The 27,872-nt window shown below is 36.7% G+C and overlaps 1 protein-coding gene across 1 annotated transcript; it reads left to right on the forward strand.

Annotated features, from left to right (window-relative positions):
- Positions 1 to 162: 162 nt before the first annotated feature.
- Positions 163 to 27,825, forward strand: PDE6C (phosphodiesterase 6C). The gene is made up of 23 exons (XM_050305511.1): positions 163 to 642; positions 9,332 to 9,484; positions 9,599 to 9,688; positions 9,914 to 10,054; positions 10,566 to 10,640; positions 10,729 to 10,793; positions 10,902 to 10,968; positions 12,045 to 12,092; positions 12,377 to 12,526; positions 13,204 to 13,347; positions 13,432 to 13,500; positions 16,497 to 16,643; positions 17,024 to 17,131; positions 17,238 to 17,347; positions 19,359 to 19,446; positions 20,478 to 20,578; positions 21,682 to 21,789; positions 22,305 to 22,368; positions 23,195 to 23,269; positions 23,399 to 23,482; positions 24,351 to 24,510; positions 26,564 to 26,615; positions 27,235 to 27,825. Exons 1-22 carry the CDS (start codon positions 163 to 165, stop codon positions 26,581 to 26,583), a joined length of 2,547 nt encoding a protein of 848 aa, XP_050161468.1. The 3' UTR covers positions 26,584 to 26,615; positions 27,235 to 27,825.
- The last annotated feature ends 47 nt before the right edge of the window (positions 27,826 to 27,872 follow it).

Here is a 27,872-nt window from a genome sequence, read left to right on the forward strand (position 1 = left end):
GCTTGAAAGCCACAGAGGAAGGTGAATGTATTATGTCTGTGAGCTATACAATATGTACAAAGTACATATTTCTTACTAGTAACAAGTTAGGACTTCTTGCTACCACTCCTGCTTTGATGGTGATGAATTTCTAAAAGAAATCCCAAGAAAAATCCAGCAAAAATGGGTGAGGTAAATAAAGATGCCGTTGAAAAATACTTGGAGAACAATCCTCAGTTTGCCAAGGAGTATTTTGACCGAAAAATGAGAGCAGAAGTACTGGGAAGTATCTTTAAAGTGAGCCCTGGAGATGTGAAGGAGGGAGTCAGCTTCAAAGACATGTCTCGTCTGGAGGAATGTAACATACTTTTTGAGTTGATTACAGAAATCCAAGATGAAGCAGGTGTTATGGAAAAGATAGTGCACAAGGCCCTGCAGAGGCTGGCACAGCTGCTGGCAGCTGATCGGTGTAGTATGTTTCTTTGTCGTTCCCGAAATGGTATTCCAGAGGTAGCCAGCAGGCTTTTGGATGTCACTCCAACTTCCAAATATGAGGACAATTTGGTAAAACCAGAAGATGAGACTGTTTTTCCTCTGGACACCGGGATAGTGGGATGGGTTGCTCATACGAAGAAGTTTTTTAATGTACCTGATGTGACAAAGGTAAGTGACTTCTCTTGGGGAATGGGTTTCTGTGCATTTGCTCACTCAGCTTCCTACCCAGGTAAAAAGGCATTCTTCAGAAACATCTCAGAGACACAAATCCAGACCAATAACATGAGAAAAGCATCAGCAGATTGCTTAAAATCCAGTAGAACCACATCATGTAGCCTAGTGAGGTATTTCCAGTATCCTAACAGTTGTTGTAATGTCAATGACTATAATAAGGGAGAAGAATATTAGATTAATAGAGATCAGTATTTGTGTTTCTGTTGAACAACGCAGGCTTCTGTTTTCCAGTATGGGCTTGCAAGTGGGTTTATCATTCTGTGCTGCCATACATCTATCTCTGAATATATTTAATTTGCGGCTTTTGTAATGAAGATACATCCCTATAAGTAGATGACTGAGGACACATAAGATGAGGCAAATATATATGTTCAGGTTCAAGTCTGTGTTTGATTTTAAATGGGTCCAATTTTGAGTAGGTCTGGTTTCAGGGCTTTTGTTCAGAACCATCTATAGAAGAAGATTAATGAGTCTGACCTGTTCTGATATTTTTGAAGTTCATGTTAAATTTCCACAGAATCACCTTCTGCACTTAAGGTGATGATAAGGGTTATTATAAATGTTAATTAAAATGATGAGTGACCTAACAAAAATTAAACATGCATGAATGAGAACTGCTTTAGAAACTACTCTGAAATACATGGGGAAACATAAATATGCTTTGATTGTTGAAGATTTCTTTTAAAATAGTTAACCTCATATTATCAAATGGTGACATTTTAGTCTTATGTGGAAAAGCTGAGCATAATCAAATGGTGCTAAGATAATTCTCAAGATGACAGTCTGGATTCTCAGTATTTCCTATCCAGTCAACTAAAAATTCCAGGCCGTTTCAGAGATAGAAATTACCTCAGTGTCCTAAGCTCAATGTAAATAATAAATATATTTGCACACTACCGTTATCTATGCTTTCCAAGAGGTAAACAAAAAATTAATACATTTTAAAATGCTTACAGTTACAAAGGGCTATTTTCAAAGCTCAGAAACAAATTAAAATATACATATATATGTGAAAAGAGCATTCCAATATATAGTAAACTACCTCAGATGTAAATAGGAATCACAGGAGTAAACAGAATGACTGATTTGATAAAACAAATCAGTTGATTTTCAACTGACTTCTAATATGTTTTCTTCAATGACTGCTGTCCTGACAAGAAGAGTCTGACTTACTGCCTCTTACCACCACGTGGGGGGATTGGAGGATAATCCTTCTAAATTCATAAGACTGATTACATGAGAAAAGATCAGGAGGATCAAGAAAGATGTGCCTTTGGGCACACAGGGCTGCCCAAATATTTCTATGTTTGCAGTAGGATTTGTTCAAAATTTTATGGGAAATGTCACTTGAATATGCTCGCATAAGAGAAATTTTCTGTCCATCTAATCCTGCTAGGTAATTTGCACTCATAAATTAATTCATATCAGCTTGGTATCTTGTCCAGTTATTCTTCAGTCATTCTGAGGTAATCTTTACTTAGGCACCCATTTTACTCTTTTAGGATTACTGAGGCCTATACCATTAACCACACACTTAAAAATGCAATTAAATCATGGTCCCTTTAATCTACATTTGGTAACTAAATGTCATATAAATATTTACATTTTATAAATTAAGTACAAAACTCCCAGAGATTTCTCTGGGACCAAGGTTTGATGTTTAAAAACAACCCCAAAGACCTCAAAATTGTCACCATTCCATTCTATGTGTACAAAATGTTCCTGTCCAAGTCCACACTCCTCACTCAGGCAAAGGTCCCACTAATGTCACCAGAATCTTTATCTCCATAGGGAACCCAGAACTGCAGCTTGAGTTAGTAACATTTAAGGAATATAATTAGTCCATGGCAGCAGAAATAGGCAGCCACTGAAGCCTTTATCATGTTTTGAAAGGATTATTATTTTTCAGTTTGCTTCATACATGCTTTAGTCAAACTAGATTGTCTGCCACCCAAGTTCTGAATAAAAAATTACAAACAGAATTAAGCCAGAGAGGAATTTTGCCCCTACTGCCTTGTCAGAATACAAAATGCACAATGACTACTTCTAGATGGCTGTAGTACTTTAAAAATGTCATGTCTAACCACTTTCTACTGTTGACACAGTCCATATCCAAACAGCATAGTGTTTTTTAAGTCTTATGTACATGACAACATTGACAAACCCATGGTGTGACATTTTCATGCTTTAATCATCACACCTTTATAACAAAAGTAAATGTAATAAAAGATCAGAATAGCAATAAATCATTGGGGGAAAAATAAATGACTCCACTTTTAGTGCCTGGTAACCAGTTCTTTAGGGATCATCTCCTTCAACCTGGAAAGGTACCAATAAACGTGAGGAAGCTCCTCATCCTGACTAATGCTTCAGAAAAGAAAAGCAGAGGAAAAGATACAGACCTTCTGTAATTCAATTAGCAGGCAGAACAGTCTCTCCCCACAAGATTATGGACCTGTTGACTGTGAGAGCTAATAGTATTTAATCCAGGATTTAATAGTTGTGAGAAACAGAAGGCCAGGCAGGACCCTTATCCTAATAATTTGTCTCACATTACTCCCAGGGTCTAGCAGACTATGTGACTCGAATATTACAAAGGAAAATAATAGGCTGCATAAAATTTGGCATGCCCATTAATATTCTTTAAATAGTAACTGATAACACAGGAAACATTATAAAGGACAGTAAAATTACCTTTCATTTTTTAGTAAGGCATTATTTCCAAATAAAACTAAGAAACAGTTCAACAAGAAGTATGTCTTCCGGAGAATCAAAATCTCACATTCTCAGCTTGTAAGAACCAATAATAAATACTATATATATATATTTGCTTTAATCCATAATCTATTTAAATTATTACACTATTCCTTTCAATTCAGAGGTATTTGAAGACAAGGATTTAACCGAGGGTTGGAAACTCAAGAAAAAATATTCCTGGTTTTAGTAGAGTATAAAATTATAAAAATGGTGAAAGAAACACTTCAAAAGAAGTGAAGGTCTTTGGATTAGAACTATAAAGGAACTGAAATGTTCTGATGCTGAAATAACAAACCCTCATTTTTAGAGGTCCTGTACAAACCCCAGTGAAGTCAAGAAACAAGAGAACCTGGAGACATTCCAACTCAGATTAAGCAGCCAGAAGAGTGATCATTGTGTCACCCAATTTAAGCACCAGAAACCTACGATACAAACCAACGTAAATACATCTTCAAGTTGCAAGTACTTGTATCATACCCTTGCAAGCTGATCCAGCTTCAGACTGCAGCTTTACTTCTCTTTAATGCAAGGGTAGGAGAGACCTTAATTCCAGGTCTGTCTGAAGCGGCAGGAGTTTCAGACTGATGTGACTGTGCTGGGCCTCAGACTCCACGCTGAGCCTGAAATGAGGCAGCCTTTTACCTGGGAAGAATGTGCAGTGTGATTGTTAATTTCCACTCCTCTATTTTATCATCTTGATAATAAAAATCAGATTGTCAGAAATTCACACTCAACACAGAAAATATTAACTGGAAAAATGAAAACATGTTCCCATACTGTTATAAAGACAAAGGTTCAGTCAGTTTACCAGAAAATACTTTAACACAGAAACCAATTTCTAATAATCATGCATTTCAGAAGGAAACACCAAACGATTCTTCCCTTGATTTAGTGTTAAAAGAGGAAAACTCCCAAAATTGAAGAAAAAGTGCATGTTAAAAATTAAAAGGAAAAGCTGCCTTTTAGCCTAATTTTCTTGTTTTATGTGAAAACTTAAAGCAATACAATACAAATCCAATTTTAAAAAGTTGCAAAATAGCCACTACATACAGTAGGCATATCACTGACAAAACTGAAAAGTTCAACCCCCAAGTGCTGTTAAATATATATTAACTTCTACTTGATTCAGTTTCAGAACCCTAGTGATCTTGAAGATAACAAAGTCAATTTGTTCTGTAATGCTAGTAAGTTGCATCTCAAAATGCAATTTGCATCCCTGACAATACACAATTTTTGAAGTGTGGCCTAAGGAATGGCCAACTCATTTAACTAGTTTGGTTTGGTCATGAATCAGATTGATGACATTTTTGTAGGTAATGGTAGGTGTTTTTCATTTTCTATTCATTTTAAATTATGAAACAAAAACATTTGTGAGTTGAAATTAGACTAAGCTGAAGTATGAGATGAAGCAATACAGCACACCAGTACCATCTATTGAGTGGTTAAAATTTTGAGAAACCTGAGCTACTGGAAAGCAAACAAAACATCAGGAAGAGAAAAAATACTGCAGAGCTACCAGAAAGAAAACCAGAAACATGTAGAGATAATGCAAGGAAATATGTGCTAATGATGGGAGTATGACACCGGCTCCTCATGTCAGAGGTTCCTGCGGTTCCCATTGCAGTTGTGCTCCAGACCCACTCCTAGTCATCACACATCCAAAGCATGATATGTTTTGACCAGTCTAAGCTCATCTATCCAACACAAACTTCCCGCCCAGCAGAAGCAAAACAGTCATAAATGCAAGGGGTCACAGTAAGGCCTTCTTCCTCTGTGCTTTATAGGAGAAAGAGGTGGAGAAAAACAGGCATCTACTCTCTTGGCCCTGTCACCTCACCTGCAGTGTTAAATCTTATCATTTCCGTTCTGTTGGGTCACTTCAACCCCATGCAGCGCTACAGGTTTGGGAAACAGTGGCTGGAAGCTGCCCAGTGGAAAAGGATCTGGGGGTGTTGGTCAACACCAGGGAAACATGAGCCGGTGTGAGCCCAGGTGGCCAAGAAGGCCAAGAAGGACCATGGCATCCTGATCAGCAATAGTGTGCCCAGCAGGACCAGGGATCATTCCTCTGTAGTCAGCATTGGTGAGGCCACATCTCGAATCCCGTGTCCAGTTCTGGGCCCCTCACTACAAAAAACACATTGAGGTGCTGGAGCACATCCAGAGAAGGGCAACAAAGCTGGAGAAGGATCTGGACCACAAGTCTAATGAGGAGCAGCTGAGGAAGCCGGGGGTGTTTAGCCTGGAGAAAAGGAGGCTCAGGGAGAGCCTTTATCACTCTCTACAACTACCCGAAATATGACTGTAGTGAGGTGGGAGTCAGTCTCTTCTCCCAGCTAACAAGTGACAGGACAAGAAGAAAGGGCCTCAAGTTGTGCCAGGGGAAGTTTAGATTGGATATTAAAAAACATTTCTTCACTGAAAGGGTTGTGCTAGGCTGTGCTAGGCAGGTGCTGATGCTAGCTTAGTGCAAATCCAGGATGTGTTGCACATCTTAGGACATCTAAAGAACTGAACACTGTATAGTAAATGGCTTGGTATCTCAATTTTAAATGGAGCTAGCAGGAAATGCTTTCAGATGTACTACAGTTAAGGACTTAGCAGCAGATTGTTTTTTCCACCATTTCTTTTTTAAAGACTATTTTTTATAATTTGACTGAGAGCTGAAAGTCCAAAACATCACTCTAAAAGACAGTTTGATTCATAAGAGCAGGCTCAAGTAGACTCAGTGTGCACATTCATGTAGTCATGGGAATACCAAGATGTTCTTTGGGCTCTGATACTGCAGACCACATTTCTTCCTTATTTTTCTATGAACATGATTTCCTAGTCATTGTAAAAAGTAATTTTCTTGGAAAAAAAAAAAGGAGCTTATGTTCTCAAGTTGAAATATTTTAAAACATCTAAAATAAATTGAAATAAGTGGAAATAAAGGCTTCAAAACTTACAGTAATTATGTATAAAATATTCAATAACAAAAAGCCTAAATCTAAGCACAATTTTTTTGCTTGTATATGCAAGTCCATGTGAAACAGCAGGTTTTGTATTTGCAATGGGAATGCTGTCAGTGTGTTACAAGGTTTTTATATCTTTCTACATTGCACTGTTTAGGTACAGCTCAGGGTTGCTTGTGATTACTGAACTTTCTGAACAGAGACTTGCATTAAAATATTTCTATCCTCTGAAAAACTTGCATGACCAAGTTGCTGCTTCTGAAACACCACTGCTTGTACCTTCAGCCTGCAGTTGTTGAACAAAGCAAGACACAGCTGATTCAGCTCATTTGGTGTACACACATCCATTTTAAGCATTCATAAATACAGGGGTGTCTGTAAATTTTATTTATCCCTCACAGTAGTACACAGTGCCCTAAAACCAGAAACCTGGGCCTCACCATCGTGCTAGGTGTTGTCAGTGATGCAGAGGGACCACAAAATAGGGTTAAGTTATCTGTATGATTTACTTGATTTTCAGTGGCTAAAACAGAGATTCAGAATTTGTTACTGAAGCCCCAAAACACATCTAAGTCCAGAATGGTTATGTCAGTAGGTAGCACATCTCAGAGAAAACCAAGTATTTCCATGTAATATTTGTTTAGCAGGCTATTCGATTCTTACACCTGAAGAGACAGATTGGCATTTTCTGTCTGTTGAGTGAGATCCCCCCACACCTTTCTCTGAGAAAAACTGAACACAGCAAACCAGGGAGATATTGTTGGAAATAGAGAAAACATCCCCTTTTCGTGTGGATGATAAATTCAAAACTGGCTACATTTTCCAGGGACCCAAACACAACCTGATAACATTGAGTGCTATTTATAAGGATGACACAAGCTGTCCTTAAGAGAATCAACTCTCTGTAAGGGAGCCCAGGGTGTAAATATAGAAAAGAAATTTAAGAGTTACTTCCAGACGTTTAATTCCTTTCACCAAAACTCAGCTCTAGAAGGAAATATAAAAGGCAAATATAGAAGATGGACTATCTAAAGAGTATGGAGAACTGAAGAGAAAATAAAAACAACCAACCCTAATATTTTGAGCTCATAATAAAATTCAGGCTTCCTTCTCAGGGTTGTGTATGCTATAAATTCAAAATGTACTAGAAAAAGTTGCTAGACCAAGGAGGGGGAAAGGAAATGAAGAGGAAAGATCTAAATAACAGACAAAAAAATTTAGTTCTGGCACTGAGTACTGTCATGCTTGATTTTATGCTCTAGAAAATATTTATTTGTTGGGGTTTTGTTTAAGTAGCTTTCTATATAATTTATGAAAGCTGAAATTCCATTCTATGGCATTCTGCAACATTTTTCACCCTACCAGCAAGGAAGACACCTTGAGATCCACCACTCAGATCTCAGCTGTCTAAGCTAATGCAGGAATCAGTAGCAGTAATATTTACCAGCTTTGTGGGTAGACACGGAGTAACAAGTCAGTTGCTTTTTAAGTAGCTTCACAAATATTTGTCAACAGCAGAGGACTGGTAAGGTTTGGGAATCTTTTGAGTCCTTAAAACAGGACTCAACAGGACTCTGTTGGGCTCGCTCTGGCCAGCTGCCACTCCTCTCCATGGTGTTCTAACGTAGTCTGACCTTCCCTGGTTACCAGGCCACCTGCTGCCTCCTGACATTGTTCTTTAGCACCAGCTGCTCATCACCTTGAGAAATCAGAAGCAGACGTGTTAAAGGAAATTCAAGGAGGATCTGCATTGACTGTAGACTTGAGTGCTCATCTCTCTGAAGAAGTCTGAGCACTGCCCTTTAGCAGTGGATATGTGAGGGGATGGAAAAGGCTGCAGTGAAGACAGTCTGGCTATTTTAGCTGCTTAGTAGAACCATGTCACTTCTCAGTATGCACATATCAATAAACTTCAACCCCCAAATCATAACTCACCTCATTCAGGTGTATTTTCATAATAACATCACAAAACATAACAACCCCTGACAAATGGATTTCCCCCAAAATTTTCAAATCTCTTTTTTTAAGTTAAAGAGAACACAAAAACCTTTCAAGAAAACACCAAGAATTTCTTTGATATGAGGCAATAAAACAGTTTCCCATGAAACATGAACTAGCCCCTCAGTATTCTTTACATTAAAAATTTAAAATAATAACTTTTGCTAAATCCTCCTAAGCATTCAGTTTCAAGGATGAAACTGGTGGGATAGTTAGTTATGGCTCATTCATTAGTCACATGGTCTTATTCCCACAGGATGACACACACAACAAAAGCAGCTCTGTGTTCTGATCCCCCTAGTCCTATACCCTCCCTTTCACCAGAAGGGCATGTTGGGCTGGGAGTAAGAAGATTGGGAGTCTGTGAGACAGGAAGGAAGAAGAAACAGCTCAGCCAGATGTGTACCTGCAGGGGATGCTTCTCTGCCATTTTAGCATTTTTAGCCAGGACATGTGGTAGTTTTAAATATTGGGTGTTGGAACAGTATAATGAATTCTATCTACAGAAATAATTAAATAATAATAAATATTGACATAGCTATGAAGTAAATCTCTTACACGCAAGCCATATGTATTAGATTCACGGGTAATCAGGGAGCAGTTCTTATTGTTCTTCCATTTATTCTAGATTTTCACACATTTTTAATTCCTCAGATTCCTCAGTATTATAATAAAGACCTGCACAGAACTTGGTTTCAGAAACTATCTTCATAGCCAATGCCTAAGCTTGTATATATAATTCTGCAAGACTGAGTTAAATAATGATAATGGATTTTTTGCAAGTATAAACCTACTGCAGTGTGAAACTGTGCTCACAGCATTGCAAACAGAAGCTACCAAATGAAATGATCATTTGCTCTTGGCATATAACTAATTGTTCCGTGTTTAATTTGTGAATATTTTTTTTATTTCAGAACAACCATTTTTCTGACTTGCTGGACAAAAAAACTGGTTATAAAACAGTCAATATGTTGGCAACTCCAATTACACAGGGTAAAGAGGTGCTTGCTGTTGTGATGGTACTCAACAAATTAAATGCCCCTGAGTTCTCAAAAGAGGATGAAGAGGTAATAACAATAAATGACACACAATGATATAGCTTTTAGTTCAACTAGTACTTTGAGTGATTCTATCTCTTGGTTTGATACTTTAGTCTTATTTTTGCTCTTTATCATTTTTAGGTATTTAAAAAATACCTCAATTTTGTGTCTTTGGTCATAAGAAATCATCACACATCATATCTCTACAATATTGAATCACGAAAGAGTCAGGTATAGAAGAATTTTTTAATGATAATATTAATTTTTGTGTGAAACCATTATTATTCCTACTATTTTATATTCTTGCAAGCTTACTGAAGTAAAGATACTATCTATTTATTTTTTCATATGATAACAGTAATGCACCTTATAATTTTGTTCTGGAATGCCTAGGATGCATGTATTTATGTTTTTCTACTCTTATGAACATTTAACCCTTTTCTCTTTTGTAAACAGATGCTTTTGTGGTCTGCCAACAAAGTATTTGAAGAGCTAACAGATATAGAACGACAGTTTCACAAAGCACTGTACACTATTCGAATGTATTTGAATTGTGAAAGATACTCCATTGGTCTGCTGGACATGACTAAAGAGAAGGTAACAACTATCTTGCCTCCTTGCTAGAAATGTGCTACTCCTAACTTTAAGTCTCAAAGACACAAAGTTACCGTCCTTTCTAACCCTTTGGGATAATTTATATAGAATTTAACCATGTTACAAAAATTGCATGTGAAATACAAGCATGGCAAAGGATACAACCATGATAAACATAAAGGCTAATTCTGAAATAATTTTTCATATTAATAATTCCATATGAGAAAGGGTAGAAGAGAGAAGTGCAGGTCTGAAATACCTGCCTTCTAAAACAATTAAGCTGCACAAGAGATAAGCTCTCTAGCGATAAGATTCAGATTAGCCTGCAATTTACTGGCAAACATTGCCTGGAATACGATGAACAATGTTTTCTTAATATTGTCTGAAATGTGTGTATAGTAAACTACGAAGAAACAAAAACCAAAATTGCAATCCACAGATGTGATGTTATCCATGAACACAGAACTGATTTGTTTTTTTTCCTTTTGCTAAATGCTGTGTATCATTTTCTCAGGAGTTCTATGATGAGTGGCCAATCCGGCTGGGGGAGGCAGAGCCATACAAAGGCCCCAAGACACCTGATGGACGAGTGAGGATATGAATTTTTCTTTTTATGAATCTTAAGTTTGACATTGAGGTTGTACAGGTCACCTATGTGTTTTTCTCCTTTCATTTAGGAAGTCAACTTTTATAAGATTATTGACTATCTTTTACATGGACAAGAAGAAATCAAAGTCATTCCGTGAGTATTCACTGGCACCCTGCAAAAGTGTCATAATTAGATATATTGCTGGGACAGAATAACATGGCTATATTGTAGAAATAATTTCATTTCACTGTCTCTCTAAAGGTCACCTCCAGCAGATCACTGGTGTCTTATCAGTGGATTGCCAACATATGTTGCTGAAAATGGACTTGTAAGTTGATAACAAAAGTAAAATCTAGAAGTTTTAGTTTATACAGTTGTTCTGATTGAACTAAAAAAAACCAAAAAAAACCCCCAAACCTCCACATGACCAAAATCCTCTCCAAAAATACCACGCTGTTGCACTGTCATTGGTTCCTAGTGAAACCATGTGAATCAGCAGTCTGGATGGAGACAAGGCCTTAGCACAAACAGCCAAAACATCTGGAAAATTTCCCTCTGATTGTGGTGATATCAGAGGAATAATGTGTGCATCTGATGTCACTTTCCAGGTGTGCTAAGTCTCACAGCAAAATGTCAAAGTAAGAAAACCATCACATACAAAGTTTTAAAATTTTCTTTTTTTTTTCTTATATCTTCTTGTGCAGACAATATAAGTAATTCAAAGTCGTGATGTATGATAGCTACTGTAACCCTATGGTATGATTAATAGAGCCCTTAGAACTCAATCATTTTATTCTAGAAACCCCCATGTCATTTTAAACTGGAAATAATTTTCTTAACCCTTATGCTTTTGCACTGTGAGACATCCTACATGAGGGACTTTGCTACAAACACTCCAGAATGATGTCTGACAGAATAACCACATTTAATTAAATAGGAACAGTTTTAATTTCTGTAGCTAACTAGGATGTTTACTGTTCCTAGCTTAGAAAATAAATAATAAATAATAATAATAATGGCCAGTCTTCGCGAGCGAAGATCCGGGGAAGGTCTTTCCACCTTCCAGCCTGCGCATTGGATTTTTTAGGTGAGACACAGTGTGCGCGGAACTGAGCCCACCCTTTAATCCTAAGGTTCATCTGCCGGGGCCAAGTGAGCTTGGACGGTGGCAGCGAGGTCCTTAGGACGTAGGTGGGTTGCCTTTAAGGGCTAACGAGCCCCACCTGCCCGGGAGTGGCCCTGACCGGGAATCGAACCCGGGTCTCGGGGGTGATAGCGCGGCGCCTTTACCACTAGACCACCAGGGGCTCTAGAAAATAAATATGCCTTTTAAAAAATATTAGGCTAAGTCTCAATGCACGTTATATTCCATTTAAACAATGCCTCATTTTCTTTATGCTGCAGATTTGTAACATGATGAATGCGCCAGAAGATGAATACTTCTCATTTCAGGTATTTCCAGTCATTTTAATAATTATATATAGATATAATTAATTATAACTATGTATTTATTATATTATCTTATAGATAGAATATAATTAATTATATAAATATTCTACAATATAGATATTGTAGAAAAGTATGCTAATATTTGCCACTAATTAGTTACACAGTTGATTATATAAATAATTTCTCTGTTGTGATGCATGAGATCTTGTTGTTGCATTGCTTATATCAATAGCCATGTTATCACTGTCAAAGAAACATACATTTACTGGTTTTTGGCTTTCCTACAGAAAGGACCAGTGGATGAGTCCGGATGGGTTGTCAAAAATGTCCTGTCATTGCCTATTGTCAACAAAAAGGAAGAAATTGTGGGAGTTGCAACATTTTACAATAGGAAAGATGGAAAACCTTTTGACGAGTATGATGAACAGATCATTGAAGTAAGCTTAATAGCATTAGAGGGTTTAAGGAGCCATGTAATGTCAATTAAAAATATTATAGTAAAAAGTAATTTTAAATGTCTAAAAATTTCCAAATAGGCTGTATTACCATCAGACAAATGTCTTCCTTCTTCACAATACAATAGTTTCTTAAGAATCAGAGATTTTATTTCCTTTATAAAACCATAAAATTCTGAGTGATCATTTACATCCCAGTAATGAAAAGAAGTCATATAAAATTTTATTTTTAATCCTTTGACTATTTATTCATGGTCACCATGGCTAAGCAGGATGGATGGCATGCTTCTTGCCAATGGATATTGAGCCACAGCGATCATGGGAGTTCACAGGGCATCCATGATCACACGTACTCGGGCAAGATAAGACGCTACACAGTGTATCCAAGTCCACTCACCTGACTTAAGCTTCATAAGCCTCAAAGTCTGGTATATAAAGTAGGAATATGGGACCTTAATTACTAGGCTGAGACAAACAACGTCATTAAAAGCTGTGAGTACTTACAGAACCAGCTGATAGAAGATAAAGGCCTCTAAAAAGTAGAGTGGCACACTGCTTTTCAAAGGGTGCTACCAGAAACTGGACCCTATGAAAAATAAGTTCAAAATGTTCATTTTATTCTCATGGCATCACCTCTGCTTTGTTTGGCTTTGTTCCAGACTCTCACGCAGTTCTTGGGGTGGTCTGTTTTAAATACTGATACTTATGACAAAATGAACAAGCTAGAAAACAGGAAAGACATTGCTCAGGAAATGCTTATGTACCAGACAAAGGCCACTCCTGCTGAAGTTGAATCTATCCTGGTAAGTTTCTGTACACAACCACAGAATTAAAGTGGGAAATTTGCCACACAAAAACTTAATTTTCTTACCCTTTTTCATGTTTAGAAATACAAGGAGAAATTAAACGTAAATAGTTTGGAGGAATGTGATCAAAAGGATCTCATCAGGATTTTGGTAAGTCATTAAACTGAAAATTCTGGTCATGTATTTCTATCTGACAGTAGCGTGTCCTCACTGTAGAAAAAGTTGTGTATAGCCAAATCCTGATTAATACAACTGACATCAGCTATCAGTGCCACAGGCTGGGTGGAGCTGATTTAGTAATACACGCTCAACCTCTACTGTCCCTGTACGTGTAGACCCCACTGTTACCTGTAGAGAAACATTCTGTCCCAAATATACACCAACAGACTTGGATAGTCAAGGTCATATATAGAAGTGTTTATATGAATTAACATTTAAAGTGCATAACTTTTTAAAATATCCATGGAGAAAATGCTATATCTGTAATTGAAATTATTTAATTTTGAAAATAAAAGAAGGGATATTGAAGTGAGGCCACTTTCATTCTCAGTAAGAGTATGTAGGAGTAATGTAGGAGTGTCAGTGGAACAAACCTACTTTCAGATTGATTTTCCTGCATTTCCATAGGCAGAGAAGTTCAAAGACAGTGATCTGTGACTTCACAGTAACAAAACAGATTTGACCTAATCAGTTCTATGGTCTATTACTCTGGTACTACTCAACCAAAAATGAGTAGTTTCTTTTTCAGACTGTGAAGTCCTCTGGTTGCCTTAGTATTTCAACCTAGAAAGGAAGTGTCTTTTTGAAAGAAAACTCCTATTTTTTCCCATTTAGTGCACTTCTTTTCTTGTGCAGCAGTCCTGGAGCACATGCATGGGCCTATTTTATCTGAAAAAACCCTCAAAGATACGCTCCAGGAAAACACTGAATGAACTTCCACTCTTAATAGATCAAAACTGAGCTAGGCTGACGAAAAAAGGTCAAATATACACAAATCTGTTGATTTCCTGTACCAACCACTTCACATATTTCCTCCTATTACACCACATTTGCTGATGTACACAGAGCCATAGGGAAAAGACCTCTTGAAACTATTTTTAGCTATGTACATGTGCATGCTGAATGCATTGGTGTTAATGTTTTACTGGCTTCCACGAAACAGATGCTCAGACAGCTTGCAAGGGGTGAAATAAAAATACATCAACAGACAATGTGTAGCTTCACATACCTGTTAAAGGAAATTTAATTTGGCTGTATGCAAAACTGCAAAAAATTATAGATAAACACTGTAAAATTTCTCTACTGGTAGAGTAAAACCTGAGTATTATGGTAAAGGCTCCAAATGTGAGAACATAATACTGGTATGATTTTTAAATCTCCAAAAAGCAATTAAAGTGGGTTCTCTCAACATTGTGAAGTCACAAATTCAAAGGTCTAATATCATCTGCACTTCCAAGGCTACATGCTTTATCCTATTATAAGACCTGGAGCCCCAGATAGCTAATGGGATAAAGCAGGTGTTTCTAGATCTGATGATTCACAAAGTAATGGGTCTTAAAGCAACATTAGTCTACGTTTCTTTGTCCTTGATCTCTGATCTGCAGAGATATAAAGGAAAAACCCAGGGAGAAGGAAATGGATGTTTAGCCTTATTTGTTGAAATATATGCATACATTCAGTCATCTTTTTTCCTCAGCCAAAAAGTGGAGATCATTTATAGACTGCTATGGAGGAAGGCAGTCAGTGTGATAATATAAGCTATTCTTTGTGTTGCATCAGACTTCCTTAATTCTTTAAAATATTATACTGCTCCTCCTAGGCTTTGGGATTCACAGATGAAGAGTGTTATAGAAGAGTTCACAAGTGGTGCTGGGCTTCTTAACTTTGGTATCTTCTGCATCTTAGAATTTAGCATATGTTTTATGGAGGTTCTTCAGTACAAGCTGGACAAAGCTCTGTGTCTGCCCTTCAGAGAGAGAAAAATCACAGAATGGCAACCAGACAACTTCTAATGAAATTTAGTACATAGGACAAAGGTTATGTACTTACAGAGTCTACTACTTCTGGAATGATCCCTCATTTTCTTCAGAGGTCAGACTGTTTGGAATAGACTGCTGTAAACTACAGAAAGGGAGAATCACCAGCAACTATAGCACTAGAAAGTAAATGACTTGAAGGGATTTAAATAAGCCATAATAACCATACATACTATATGCTTGGTACATTTAAGAATTGTAACAATTTTTGCTTTGTGCATATACTGAGATCATTCAATAGGGAAGCAGTCAAGGATCTACTGTACCAGACAAACAATAATATAAATAAGACTCGTGAGTTTTTTAATCTGATTTTGTAGGCTTTTCCAGTCCAGTTTCTCTGTGTCAAAACAACCTTACAGGTTTGTCTATTAAGTGTATATAGACTAGTACAAAGAGAGACTATCACAAGAGAAAAGGTAGGACAGACCTATTTTGAGAGCTGGATATGGAGCAGAAACAAACAGCTAACACTCCAGAAACCAAAAAACGTACAGGAACCTTTGCTTGCCTATAGCGTCTCCAAGACTAGACAAGGCTATGGATAGGCAGGCATGCAAGGAAAGCCTCTGGCAAAAATAAAATGTTGTTGCTATGCTTTATTCAACCATAACAGTAAAAAATGTAATAGTAAAAAATGTTTTGGTCTAGACAGGTTGGTTTTGGTCACTATATGTTTCACTATTAATAAGATCCAAAAGGGAAGAACACTTAGTGAGAATATTTTTGGTTGTGAAAAATATGAACTGTAGCCTAGGGATCAGGCTAAAAGTGTGAGAATCATTGGATTTTATACCAGGAAGGAGAATTTCCAAGGCCTAAGGTTTCTAAACCAAGGAAATGTTGAGATGGTCATAACAAATTGTGTTGGAATTCATAGCAGGAAGAAATTGCCCAAGGCTTTTATTTATTGTCTTTGAGAAGAAAGCCAGCAGTACCACAATTGTGTTTCATGACTTCATACACATTAGTTTATACTGACACCTGAGGCCTTTGAAGACACAGTAAGCAAACTTTCCTTGAGCAATATTTCTATTGAAGAAAATGAAAAAAAGCTTTTCCAATTTTGTTCTTGCCAGAAAAACCCTTGTTTTTGATTTTTCCTAACAGAAAGAAGAATTACCTGATCCAAAAGATTTAGAACTGTATGAATTTCGCTTCAGTGACTTTCCTGTTACAGAGCATGGCCTGATAACTTGTGGAATACGACTGTTCTTTGAGATAAATGTTGTTGAAAAGTTCAAAGTCCCAGCTGAGGTTTATTTTATTTTTTTCTTGTTTATATTTATTTTTAAATGGCTGATCTTAGTTACTTTAATCTAGAAGTTTAGTTTTAGTAATACTAAAATATTAGCAGTATGGTTAGCAACCTTCCATTTTTAATGAAACATTTACATATTTGCCATAAAATTGTAAAACTAATCTTGAGTTGTGTGAGCTATATAGGGGATTAAATCAACATGCATTTATAGAAGAACAATTTGCTGTTTCAATGTTTAATTCAATGAAAAGCATTTATTTTCAAAGAACTGGCATATTATTACAGTAAACTCATAGTATATTCCAGTAATTTTATAGGAATTCCATTGTTTTGTTTCAATTAACAGCACAGCCTTAATCACTTTTGCTCCTAATAGGTTCTTACAAGATGGATGTACACAGTCAGGAAGGGTTATCGAGATATCACTTACCATAACTGGAGACATGGATTCAATGTGGGACAAACAATGTTTACTCTGCTGATGGTAACGTTGCTAATATTAACCTTACATTAATTATTTAGTTTCCTTTCAATTTCAAATGGAAAATTCAGGAAGACAAACACTTGGAATTATCTGTTTTCTTTTACAGACAGGCAAAATAAAGAAGTACTATACTGATCTAGAAGCCTTTGCCATGGTTGCTGCTGCTTTCTGCCATGACATTGATCACAGAGGGACCAATAACTTGTATCAAATGAAGTAAGTACAAATGCTCAAAAACACGGTAATGTACGACTTTTGGTGCCAAATGAAAAACAAATGTCAAACCTTGCAAAAATATAAGGTATATATTCCATATTCATCTGACATGAATAAATAATTATGCTACAGAAGGTTTCTGTTTCAGAGCACTTCAGACAGCTGAAACACAAAGGCAAAATGCAAAAGCAGAATCTTAGAAGGGTCTCCTGATGCTGCAATTCATTTTTAAGAGACACTAAACTCTAGCAATGTAGCAGACAGAACTTTGTGCACAAGGCCATAAAGAAATGAGAAAGGGCATTTTGACTTTTTCAAGACAAGGGCGCAAGCGCTTCTCTGGAGAGGGATTCAGGATGTGACACAGACAAGGGCCAGTTTAGAGTGAGACAGGATTTTTTCCTCTCTTTTCCACTGCCTAACATGACTAGCTCAGTTGTGCCTTCTCATGCTCAGTTTCCTAAGTGATGTAGGTCCTTTCCTGAGGTGTAACCTCCTCATGTTATACAGGATTCTGAGCAAACAAGCCTGAGTTTACCACTGAGTCCACATGCCCAGAAGTTACCAATCATGAGGTTCAGCTTTGCAGTTCATGCTCCCTCTTGTTCTGAGAAAATATTCTAAAGGATTTCTTTGTGGTTTTTACCTTGTTTGTTAGGAAACAATATGAATTAGCAGATGCTTGTTATAAAACAATATTAATTCATTTTAAATTTACCTTCGTATTACAAAAATACATATCATGGTGAGAATAACCCTTGTTCTGAAGAGTGAACAATCTACCATTTAGTCTCTTCCGTGATCTGTGAGGGCTTGTTTCCAAGTGATAGCTAGAGAACACAGCTTTCTTAAAATGTCATGTGTACCAGAAGATTATACTTTTCTGACTACATTTTCCACCAGCTCCTCCAGAGCGATTGATCCTCCCCCTCTGACCCTGAATACACTCTTCATAGGAGAGGCATTTCAGCCTGTGTGCTACAACAGTGACGCAGGGGGATTTTCTGATTATTCCCAGGGATTCTCCAGGTGACGTAGGAGAATGACAGACATTGATTCTTATTCAGTGGACTGCCTCTCATCCAAACAAGTCTAAGGTGGGGTTTAAATCCTCCTACTGTGGTCTTCCCTAGTGGAAATCCCTCTACGTGAGGTCATACGCAGTAAAGCTATTTATAAAACTCATTAGGCTTTACCACAACAGTCTTAATCACATCAGAAAATACAGGTACAATGTAGCCCACCAGGGGTTATCTGAGGAACACAGATATTAGCTGAGGGAAGAAAGGAGGAAAATACAGTTCTACATATGCAGAACCACCTGGAGCCCTTGTAGGTAGGATACTTCTCCCTTCATCCCATCACCACAGTCTGATGAAGAATTTCCTCTGCTTGAAGCTTAGTCCAATGTCAGGGGAATGCTTTTAGTTTTGTGATAAGACTGAACACACCTAAGCTGTCAGGACTTGCGTGGTCCATAAAACGGTGATTTTGGGGGAGGGGAGAAGCTCAAGGGCATTAGAGGACTTAAACTCCATTATACTGGTATTTCAGATTTAATTTACAGTTAACTAGAATCCCAGGGAACATGACCCAATCATTACAGACACACACGAGTTCAAAAGCCATGCCACAGAATAAACACTAAAGGATTGATAAAAGCTATTTTTAAGGTACACAGGAGTGGTGTAGATGATACAAACAGTGAAACTGAACATGTAAGACAAAATAGAGGCATATATTAAATAACACAGCTTTTGTGTTTTGACGTATCTAACAACACCTTTGACTTTAGTGGGCACTGAATACCCAGTGCTCTCCAATTTCCATCATCATTCATTCACAAAAATGAAGGCAAGTTGGATTTTTTCCTCCGCATCATAACAATGGCTAATGAATACAGATTAAGCTATGGAGCATGGAGATCAGAAGCATCTTAACCATATACATGAAACCTGAATAAAAACTATTGCCTTCATAATAATATAAATAATTGCCTATTTTTCAACAGGTCAGCTGCTCCACTGGCAAAACTTCACGGCTCTTCCATTTTAGAAAGGCATCATCTAGAGTACAGTAAAACCCTGCTGCAAGATGAGGTACGTCACAGACATTCTGCTCACTATGATCAACACAAAAGATCCACGTAGTGTTCCAAATTTCACTGCGTCTCATTCATTCCTCTATGTCCAGATTAGGAAACTATGCTAAAATTCAGAAGTTTAGGCCAAATTCTTACACATTTTCCACTTTTAGAGAAACATCGGTAATTCCATCAGAAACAGACTCACTTCAGATAGAAAAGCTTTTCTTCTGAGCCTTACTCACATGCCCACGGGCCCTTCTCCAGTGGGCATTGACCTTCCTGCCTTCCTCAGCGCCAGGCTCTGGCTGCAGCTAAGGAGACAATTTACACTCTTTCCTATGTATTTTCCACAGAAATAAGGATTTAAAGCAAGCCATGCATGCATGCGCCCCTTCCATCCCTTGTTTACAGCAGCAAGGCAGGCAACCACTTCCACCCTGATTTTCCACCTCTAATTCCTGTGGTGAGGCTGTTGCCTGACCTCATGAGGTCACGGAATATATCCTTATGCTAAGCATTTGTTCACTGAAAATGAACAAAGAAAACATCTTTACCTTTATTGATGTCGATGTACTTTTTCAAATGTGAGATGCTGGGGATCAGCTCCTGCTCTTGGCCAAAGCAGTTGTCAGGACCTCTGGAGGCTCTCACCAGCAGCATTGCTGGTCCCTCTGCTCACACAGCCATTGCCTCTTCTGTTAAAGAAAGAAATAAAGCCAGGACACTCAGAAAACTGCTGAGTGTGATGGTCTCAACCCCTTTGCCTGAGGAAAAGTACATTGCACTTACCATGGCAGGCCCTTAACACCACTGCAGGCAATTGTGCCAGTCCAGGTTAACAGGAGGAAAAGGTCTCTACTAGAAATCTTTAAAAAGTCTAGGACAATTAGATTGATGGAATGTGAATTTTTAATTTGTAGCATTATTTTAAGTTAGGGACTGTAGTTGGCCAATTTTGTTATACTATGCTGTGAGAACCTGTATAGTACAAATCAAAGACAGTGTTATAAAAGGAACTGAATTCATAAACTTTCCACCTTGCAGAGTTTAAACATCTTCCAGAACCTAAACAAGCGCCAGTTTGAAACCGTCCTACACTTATTTGAAGTTGCAATAATAGCAACTGACTTGGCTTTGTATTTCAAGTAAGTACTAAATTCTGTGCAACTCTGTACTGAAGTCAACCTTATAGAATGTATAACTGTAATTTTTAGTTGTTTATATGCAGAATACAAAGATGTTTATATGCAGAACATAGACTTTTACTTAAAATTGTTATGAAGTCTAATTATTGTAAAAACCAAGACATTCTTAAATTCATTATAAGTTTACAAATTAGAGAATACAAAAATGTATACAGTATTTCATATAAATTCAGTAGGTCATTCCAATATGCTTTAGTTACAACAAACACTGTATTCTTGAAGTGTAGATTTGGAAGCCTAATCATAAGGTTGTGTGCATATGTGATATTTAGCATACCATACAGTAAATACACTAAACACAAGTATGCTGAGAATGAATATGCTGGTTTGAAAAAGCCCTATGAACATCAAATGATCCCAGTGCTAAATATGCCAAAGACTCCAACTATCAAATCATCCATTCTGTTCCTAAGTCAGTGACTTAATGTGCTTTTATAATGGTTATTTTCTTTAAAGATATATGGAGTCTTTTGTTTTATGACTAGGACAATTTAAAGTCAGAAGACAGGCAAAAATTCAGTAAGTTGTTTAATAGCAGTTATTAAATAACAGTACTTCCATTTTTTCATTGATTCTAAACAAAAATTAGAAGATTTAAGGAATAGCAAGACACCTTTTATGTTTTTGTAATTTCTTCTTAGTCAGGTCTTAGTAATTCTTTGGATTTTTGATGGGAGGAAGTGAAAAAATATTTATTAGTATTTCCTTCACTTTTCCCAGTTCAGTATGGTACAGAAAGTAATGCACATATAATGCTAAAGAAATAAGAATGCAAACCCCAGTTTAATACGAAGAGGTAGGAAACTGATTATTTGTTTCTGTGTCAGAATTCTGACACATTGTATATCAGCAGTATATAGCAAATTCTAAATGCCTAGGTTACCTGGAAAGTTCGAGTTCAACGGGAGGGTTTCACTTTGATACTACTACGACTAGGATGTTAGTTTGGAAAAGCATAAATACAGTAAATAGGGTTTTCAATTTCATTTTTAATGCAGTAACTTATGTTCTCTAATATATGTTCTATTGGTATGTTTTAACAGGAAAAGAACTATGTTCCAAAAGATCGTGGATGCAATTGAAAAAATGGAAACAGAAGAACAGGCAATTAAGTATATATCTATTGACCCAACAAAAAAAGAAGTCATCATGTAGGTGGTCAATGTTTTACTCTTTATGCAACCAGTTATCTAGAACTAGATTTTGGGCTCCTAAACATGCAAATTAAGACTTGGTGTTATTGTCCAATGACAAGCACAGCCCTGATTTTAACATAGATTTTCTCAAAATGTGCATCCATCTGCATCTTAGATATTGAAATTAATTTTAAATTCCAGACTTTTTTTTTTTTTTAATAATCATCCTAACTATCACAGAATCCCCCTGCCAAGGCAGGGTCACCTAAAGCACGTTACACAAGAACATGTTAAGGTGGGGTTTGAATGTCTCCATAAAGGAAGAATCCATGACTTCCCTGGGCAGCCTGTTCCAGTGCTCTGCCACTCTCAATGTATATTTGTTCTTCCTCGTGTTCAGGTGGAACTTCTCGTGTTTTAGTTTATGGCCATTGCTTCTTGTCCTGTCACTGGGCAGCACTGAAAAGAGCCTGGCACCATCCTCTTGACACCCAAAACTACACTCATTTTTGTTTTTTTTGTTTTCAAAGGGCTATGATGATGACTGGATGTGACCTGTCTGCAATAACCAAGCCTTGGGAAGTGCAGAGTAAGGTAGGTACTTTTGAAATTGACAATACTGCATTTACTCTCTATTTTACTGCCCATCTGGTGTACGATCAGTAAAAAAAAAAATTAATATATTTTGATACATACTTAAGTACCTGTTGCTTTCAGAAAAGAACCTCTACCTTTGTCACTGTGAGTGTAGGTGTTCCATGACATCTCTCCTCAACCTCTCCACAGGCTGCCAACCCTTCTCTACTTGTCCTTCCTCTAAAACTGGCATCCCCAATTATGGCAGCTGTTCTAGCTACCCTTAAATATCACTGAAGTTATTTTTGCGCCATACAACTTTTACTACTTTCCAGCTATTTTTACGGTACAGATTTAACAACGCCATGGTTTGAATTGTGTCTGTTCTGTAGATCTTGGTGCCATTGCTAAGCCATAGCTTAAACATGCTAAAAATAAATTCTGTAATACAGCATGGTACATAAGTACTTCAAGTACTCCAGTAGTTACTGAGCATCCTGCTGAAGCTCATCACTTGGCTTACAGGAAGGAATATGTTTCAACAATGCACAATCAAAATACAGCTGTAAGATGCTTGTGGAGTCTTCTTAACTTCTATATATTACAGTACTAAAGACTGATATGTTGCTAATATTGCCTTGTTTCCACTGACAATAATCTGTCATTTACTCAGCATGCATCAGGGTATTGTTAATTTGCTAGAAAAAGCCTTCAGTACAGCAGAGAGCACTGCTGAAAAAAACTGACAGGTTTTTTTTGCCCCATTTTCTGGAAAGCCTTGTTCTTTTATTTATTTAAATTTACTGCTTTCTGCTGATAATTCCACTGAACTGTGATTATTCAGGTTGCCCTCATGGTTGCAAATGAATTCTGGGAACAGGGTGACCTGGAACGAACTGTGCTCCAGCAACAACCTATTGTAAGTACTAAATAATTTAACTGTGTTAAGCAATATTAACTGTCATTAGAACACATATGATGTTCACTAGATCGTTCTACCAAGAAGCATGATATGTACATATTCTAAATTACTGCTCTTCTGTTCTAGCCTATGATGGACAGAAACAAAGGAGATGAACTACCTAAGCTCCAAGTTGGTTTCATAGATTTTGTGTGTACATTTGTGTACAAGGTAAGAGTGACTGGTTTTTGTTTTCCTACTGCAGCAGTTCTGATGGCACAATTAGTGACAATCTGCTGCAGTTAAAAAATTCTAGACAGCAGCAGGACTCTTGGTCACAGCGTGAACAACCATCACAACTGTCAAAATTTTTCAAAGATTTCAAATTTTCAAAGAATTGCTCCCACAGAGCAAATGCAAGAGATGTGAAGCAAATTCACATAAAGGGAAGATCCCAGTGAAACTTGAGGGTGCTGAGGTTTTGTTATTACCCTGAACGACTGAGTTACAAAGTCCAGCTTGATTCTTCACAGTCCCATTTAATATAAGCAAGCAACAGTGGATGGTTACAGAAAGCAGTTAATGGCACAGCAAAGGGAATAGAAAACTTGAAATACTCTAGACGAGTCGATATTTTGTACCTTCTGTAAGGCACTGAAATGTCAGCATTATTAATCCCTGTCTAGTTTTTTATATTATCCCAAAGAGTCATGCAGAAAAGTGACATGTAATGTTTTAACATCTTGCGATATATCCTCATCTGCTTGAAATATACCACAGGATAATAGACTTTTTAATTGTATCTTGATAACTATACAATAAAATATCATGTATGATATTTATAGTTGTATTATATGAGTCAGACTATCATATGTGGGATTAGGGAAGATACTAAAATGTGCAGTATACAATTCCAGCATTTTCCTAACAGACTATGTGCACAATAGGGTATTATTATCCCAATAGGGTATTTCCAATAATATGCCTTAGAATTACAGAAAAATTACATGCTTTCTCAGCAGTATTTCCACAATTTCAGGTTTTACAACTCATCAGTGCTTTCAAGTTTTTAACTTACTGTTTTAAATTGTTTGTACAGGAATTCTCAAGGTTTCACAAGGAAATTACACCTATGTTTGACGGTCTTCAAAACAACAGGGTTGAATGGAAAACACGAGCTGATGAATATGATGAGAAGATGAAAGCTATTGAGGAACAAAAGAAAAAGGAAGAAGAAGCAGCAGCAGCAGCCCAAAAAGGTTAAGTAACTTCTTAGATTTTCATTTACATATACTTGTAAGGCAGTCAACGTATTCTCTCTCTCTCTCAAATTCACACACGCAGTGCACTTGTGCAATATTCTACTAAACTTCATACTAACGGTATGCAAGTTCTCAATTTGCTAAATTAGCTTTACCTTTACTTGGAAGAGGAGTAAACTTTAAAGGTGACACAAATACAGTATGTTGACCTCAATTTTCTAAACTGCACGATTATATAAAATATGACCATCAAAAAAGTGAAGGGAAAGTAAAATTTCTTTTGCCTAAAGACTTAAAATTGAAACACTTACCTGAAATACCAGAGATGTATTAAAATTCTGTGTGGCACCAGCCCCAAATGTATTCAAGTGCTTTGTTTAAGTTGAAAATGAAAAACATAAGGGAATGGAGGGTGTGCATTTGGGACATAAAAAAGCAGTGCAAATCCCCAATTCTCTTCCAAGTTTAAGATAAAGCTTTGGGCTCTAGTTCCCTACCACCAGTTTCTTGGCTGAGATACATTCTCTCATGTTACAAATTTAACACTAATGTTCCAAACACAGTCCAAGTCCTAAAATTGAAAGCATGGTTCTGCTTATCCTAACCTAGAAGAGAATCTGATTTTATGGAAACTGAGAACCTATCACTCAAGTGTAAGAGCCAAATGAGTCAGTCATTTTTATTCTGTAATGCATGTGGAACAGCAGGTCAATAGGTCTGCCAATCAACTGAGATGATTGAAAAGGTTCAGAGATTAAAACAAAACCATGTGTGATTAAGCCAGAGTGACTGCCAGCTAATTTGAAGAAGAAAAGTTAGTCTGTGTTTCACATTTTTAAAACATAAACCAGTACTGAATAATTTATTTGTTCATCAGTGTCTGCAGGAAATAGGTGAGTATTCTTCACATTTCACACGAAAGAGAGGCTACTCAAGGCCACCCACCACTGTCAGTGTGTGAAGTGGAACCAGAATTATTGTCTCCTAAAAAACTGATACCAGGTTAAAATAAAATTAAAAAAAAAAAAATTGCAAAGTGGTTTAAAAAGTACTGTAAATTACATTATTTAATCAAAGCAGATTTTTTGATAAGTTTAATAAAATGAGTCAAATATTTTGGCCTGCTCATGCTGATACCACTTATGCACACTTTCCCAGAAATTACACCCTCCAAATTGTTTCCCAAATTTATTTTCAATGACACTTTTTTTTCCTTGAACTTACTCATATAGTTTTATTTAAGATTAATTTATTGCTGAGAACCAGTTGGTTGTCAGTATGTAAAAAGTATTCTTTCCCTTACACTGGAATGTAAGCATCTGAACTTCACAGAAATATCAGCAAGACAAAACAAAACAACCTGGGATCTCCTTATTCAACTTCAAACCTCTTTACATATTTGCTTTCTTGGCAAAGAGTATAGTTACTAAAGTCAGAGCCCATGCCCTTAAGCATAAGCTTCTTAAATAAAAATGAAATAATACATTTATGAAGAGTTGGGTATTTCTACTCTCACTTGAAGTTAGGACCATCTTAGAACATTGGTATTTTGGAATCACTTAAGTCACTGACTTAGGAAGAATTTTCCCACAGGGAAAACAGCCAAGCACAGATTGATTTGCAGAAGCCAAGGATCTGGCCTTTGCATAGAATAACTGGCATCCCGAAAAGAAAGGGAATTATTCTGCATCTTTTTAAACACACACTGGAATGAGGCCATGCACATTTGTGAAGAATAGATCTGACACTGTCAAATCAAGGCCAAGTAAATATATGGGTTTGCTAAGTTAGTTCATACAAATAAGAATTTGATACACGCTGAACCATGGTGGTTTCTCTAGATCACACTGACCAGGCTATTCTTAGCCATTCAGTAGACACAAAACAAAATAAACATGTTTGCTGAACCACTACAGTGGAAAGTTCAGAACAGAAAGCAGAACAGAGTATTAAACTGAGAAAATCAAATACATAGTTAGTAACATAGTGTTGATTATATCCACAAATTACAGAGGGTAGGACACTGATTATGTGACATGTTTCAATGCAGGTGGAAAGGGTCGAAAATGACCTAGTAACATGGTGATCCACAGCTTTCGAATGTAAGTTTTAATTCTAATATTGGTATCTTACCTTAAATGAACCTGGAAACGCAATTTATTACATTGAAAGAATCTTAACTATGACCAGTGAACATCTGTGGCATCATTTGAGAGAGATAGTAACAGAATCAGTAGCTACAGATAAAAATATAAAACCCGTCTCTCTCTCTTAACCAGTAACTACAAAAGGGATTCACGCAGGGTTGGATAAAGGTTTATGTAATTAGGTCAAATTAAAGTTTTTGTATCATCTGCTTCAAAAATAGATTCACAGATTATATTGATCCAAGAGTTCCTTTCTTTTGCATGGCTTGCATTCCTCAGTTTTGTATGTGTGGGACAGTCATATATACTTAACTGCTGAAACTTTCCAGTAAGAGTGGTTCAGTGTGTGTTTGGTCCTTTGAGAAATGTTGGTATCAACTCCTACACTATGTGCACATATGTATATATAACGTGTCATTGTTTCATATTTCTATTTCCCAGACAAGCAGTGAAATTTCAGAAGGTCAAACACACATAATATGCATAAAACAAAAGCAACACCTCTATAACAAGAAATTAAAGCAGCTAAAATTAACAGAAAATACTCACTTTACTTTTCTTATCTGTTTTTTAGCAGAAAATCCAGCATCTGAAGAACCAAAATCCAAAACATGTGTAGTTTTGTAATTCTTTGTCTCAGACACTGTTCCTGCTACAGAAAAGACATCTAGAAAGAACTTCAATGAACCGCAGTGGATTTCTGCTTTGCATAGAATAGTATATAGATTGATCTCTTAACAATCCTCTTAAAACATTTGCCATTTGTTGGAAATAATTTTTAATGAAGTAAAAAAATGGTTACAATTAAAAACTGAAAATAATAACAGTGTGAACTGTGCGCTCTAGGTATTTTTCCATGTCACTCAATTTACATAAAGTATTTTTATTAAAATAGGTCATTCTGCACACTGTCCAGAAAAAATACAATTTTTGGCAGATCTATGCAATTATGGAAAGAAATCTCATGTGTACAATTCAAACAAAAAATTCAACTTTTGCTACTTGTATATTTAGATTTTTATATTAGGTGTCTTTCCTTAATCTGGAATTCCATCTTTTTCCTTCATTCCCAATACCATATAAAGTTCTAGAGTAAATATCTCCTTCACTTTAGGAATGCTCAACACAATTCCCTGGCTCTATTTATAAAAAGCAGTGTGATTTTTCAAAAACAGTGTTTTTTCAAAATTACCGAGGATAAATCTGTAAATT

This window comes from Myiozetetes cayanensis, unplaced genomic scaffold, assembly GCF_022539395.1.
Source record: "Myiozetetes cayanensis isolate MyiCay16 unplaced genomic scaffold, myiCay2020 scf10, whole genome shotgun sequence".
Taxonomy (NCBI): Eukaryota; Metazoa; Chordata; class Aves; order Passeriformes; family Tyrannidae; genus Myiozetetes; species Myiozetetes cayanensis.

Coding starts and splice junctions, on each gene's coding strand:
- PDE6C (XM_050305511.1), top strand. CDS start 163: ATGGGTGAGGTAAATAAAGATGCCGTTGAAAAATACTTGGAGAACAAT. Junction 13,501..16,496: donor AGGATCTCATCAGGATTTTG/GTAAGTCATTAA, acceptor TTTTCCTAACAG/AAAGAAGAATTACCTGATCC. Junction 17,132..17,237: donor CAATGTTTACTCTGCTGATG/GTAACGTTGCTA, acceptor TTTCTTTTACAG/ACAGGCAAAATAAAGAAGTA.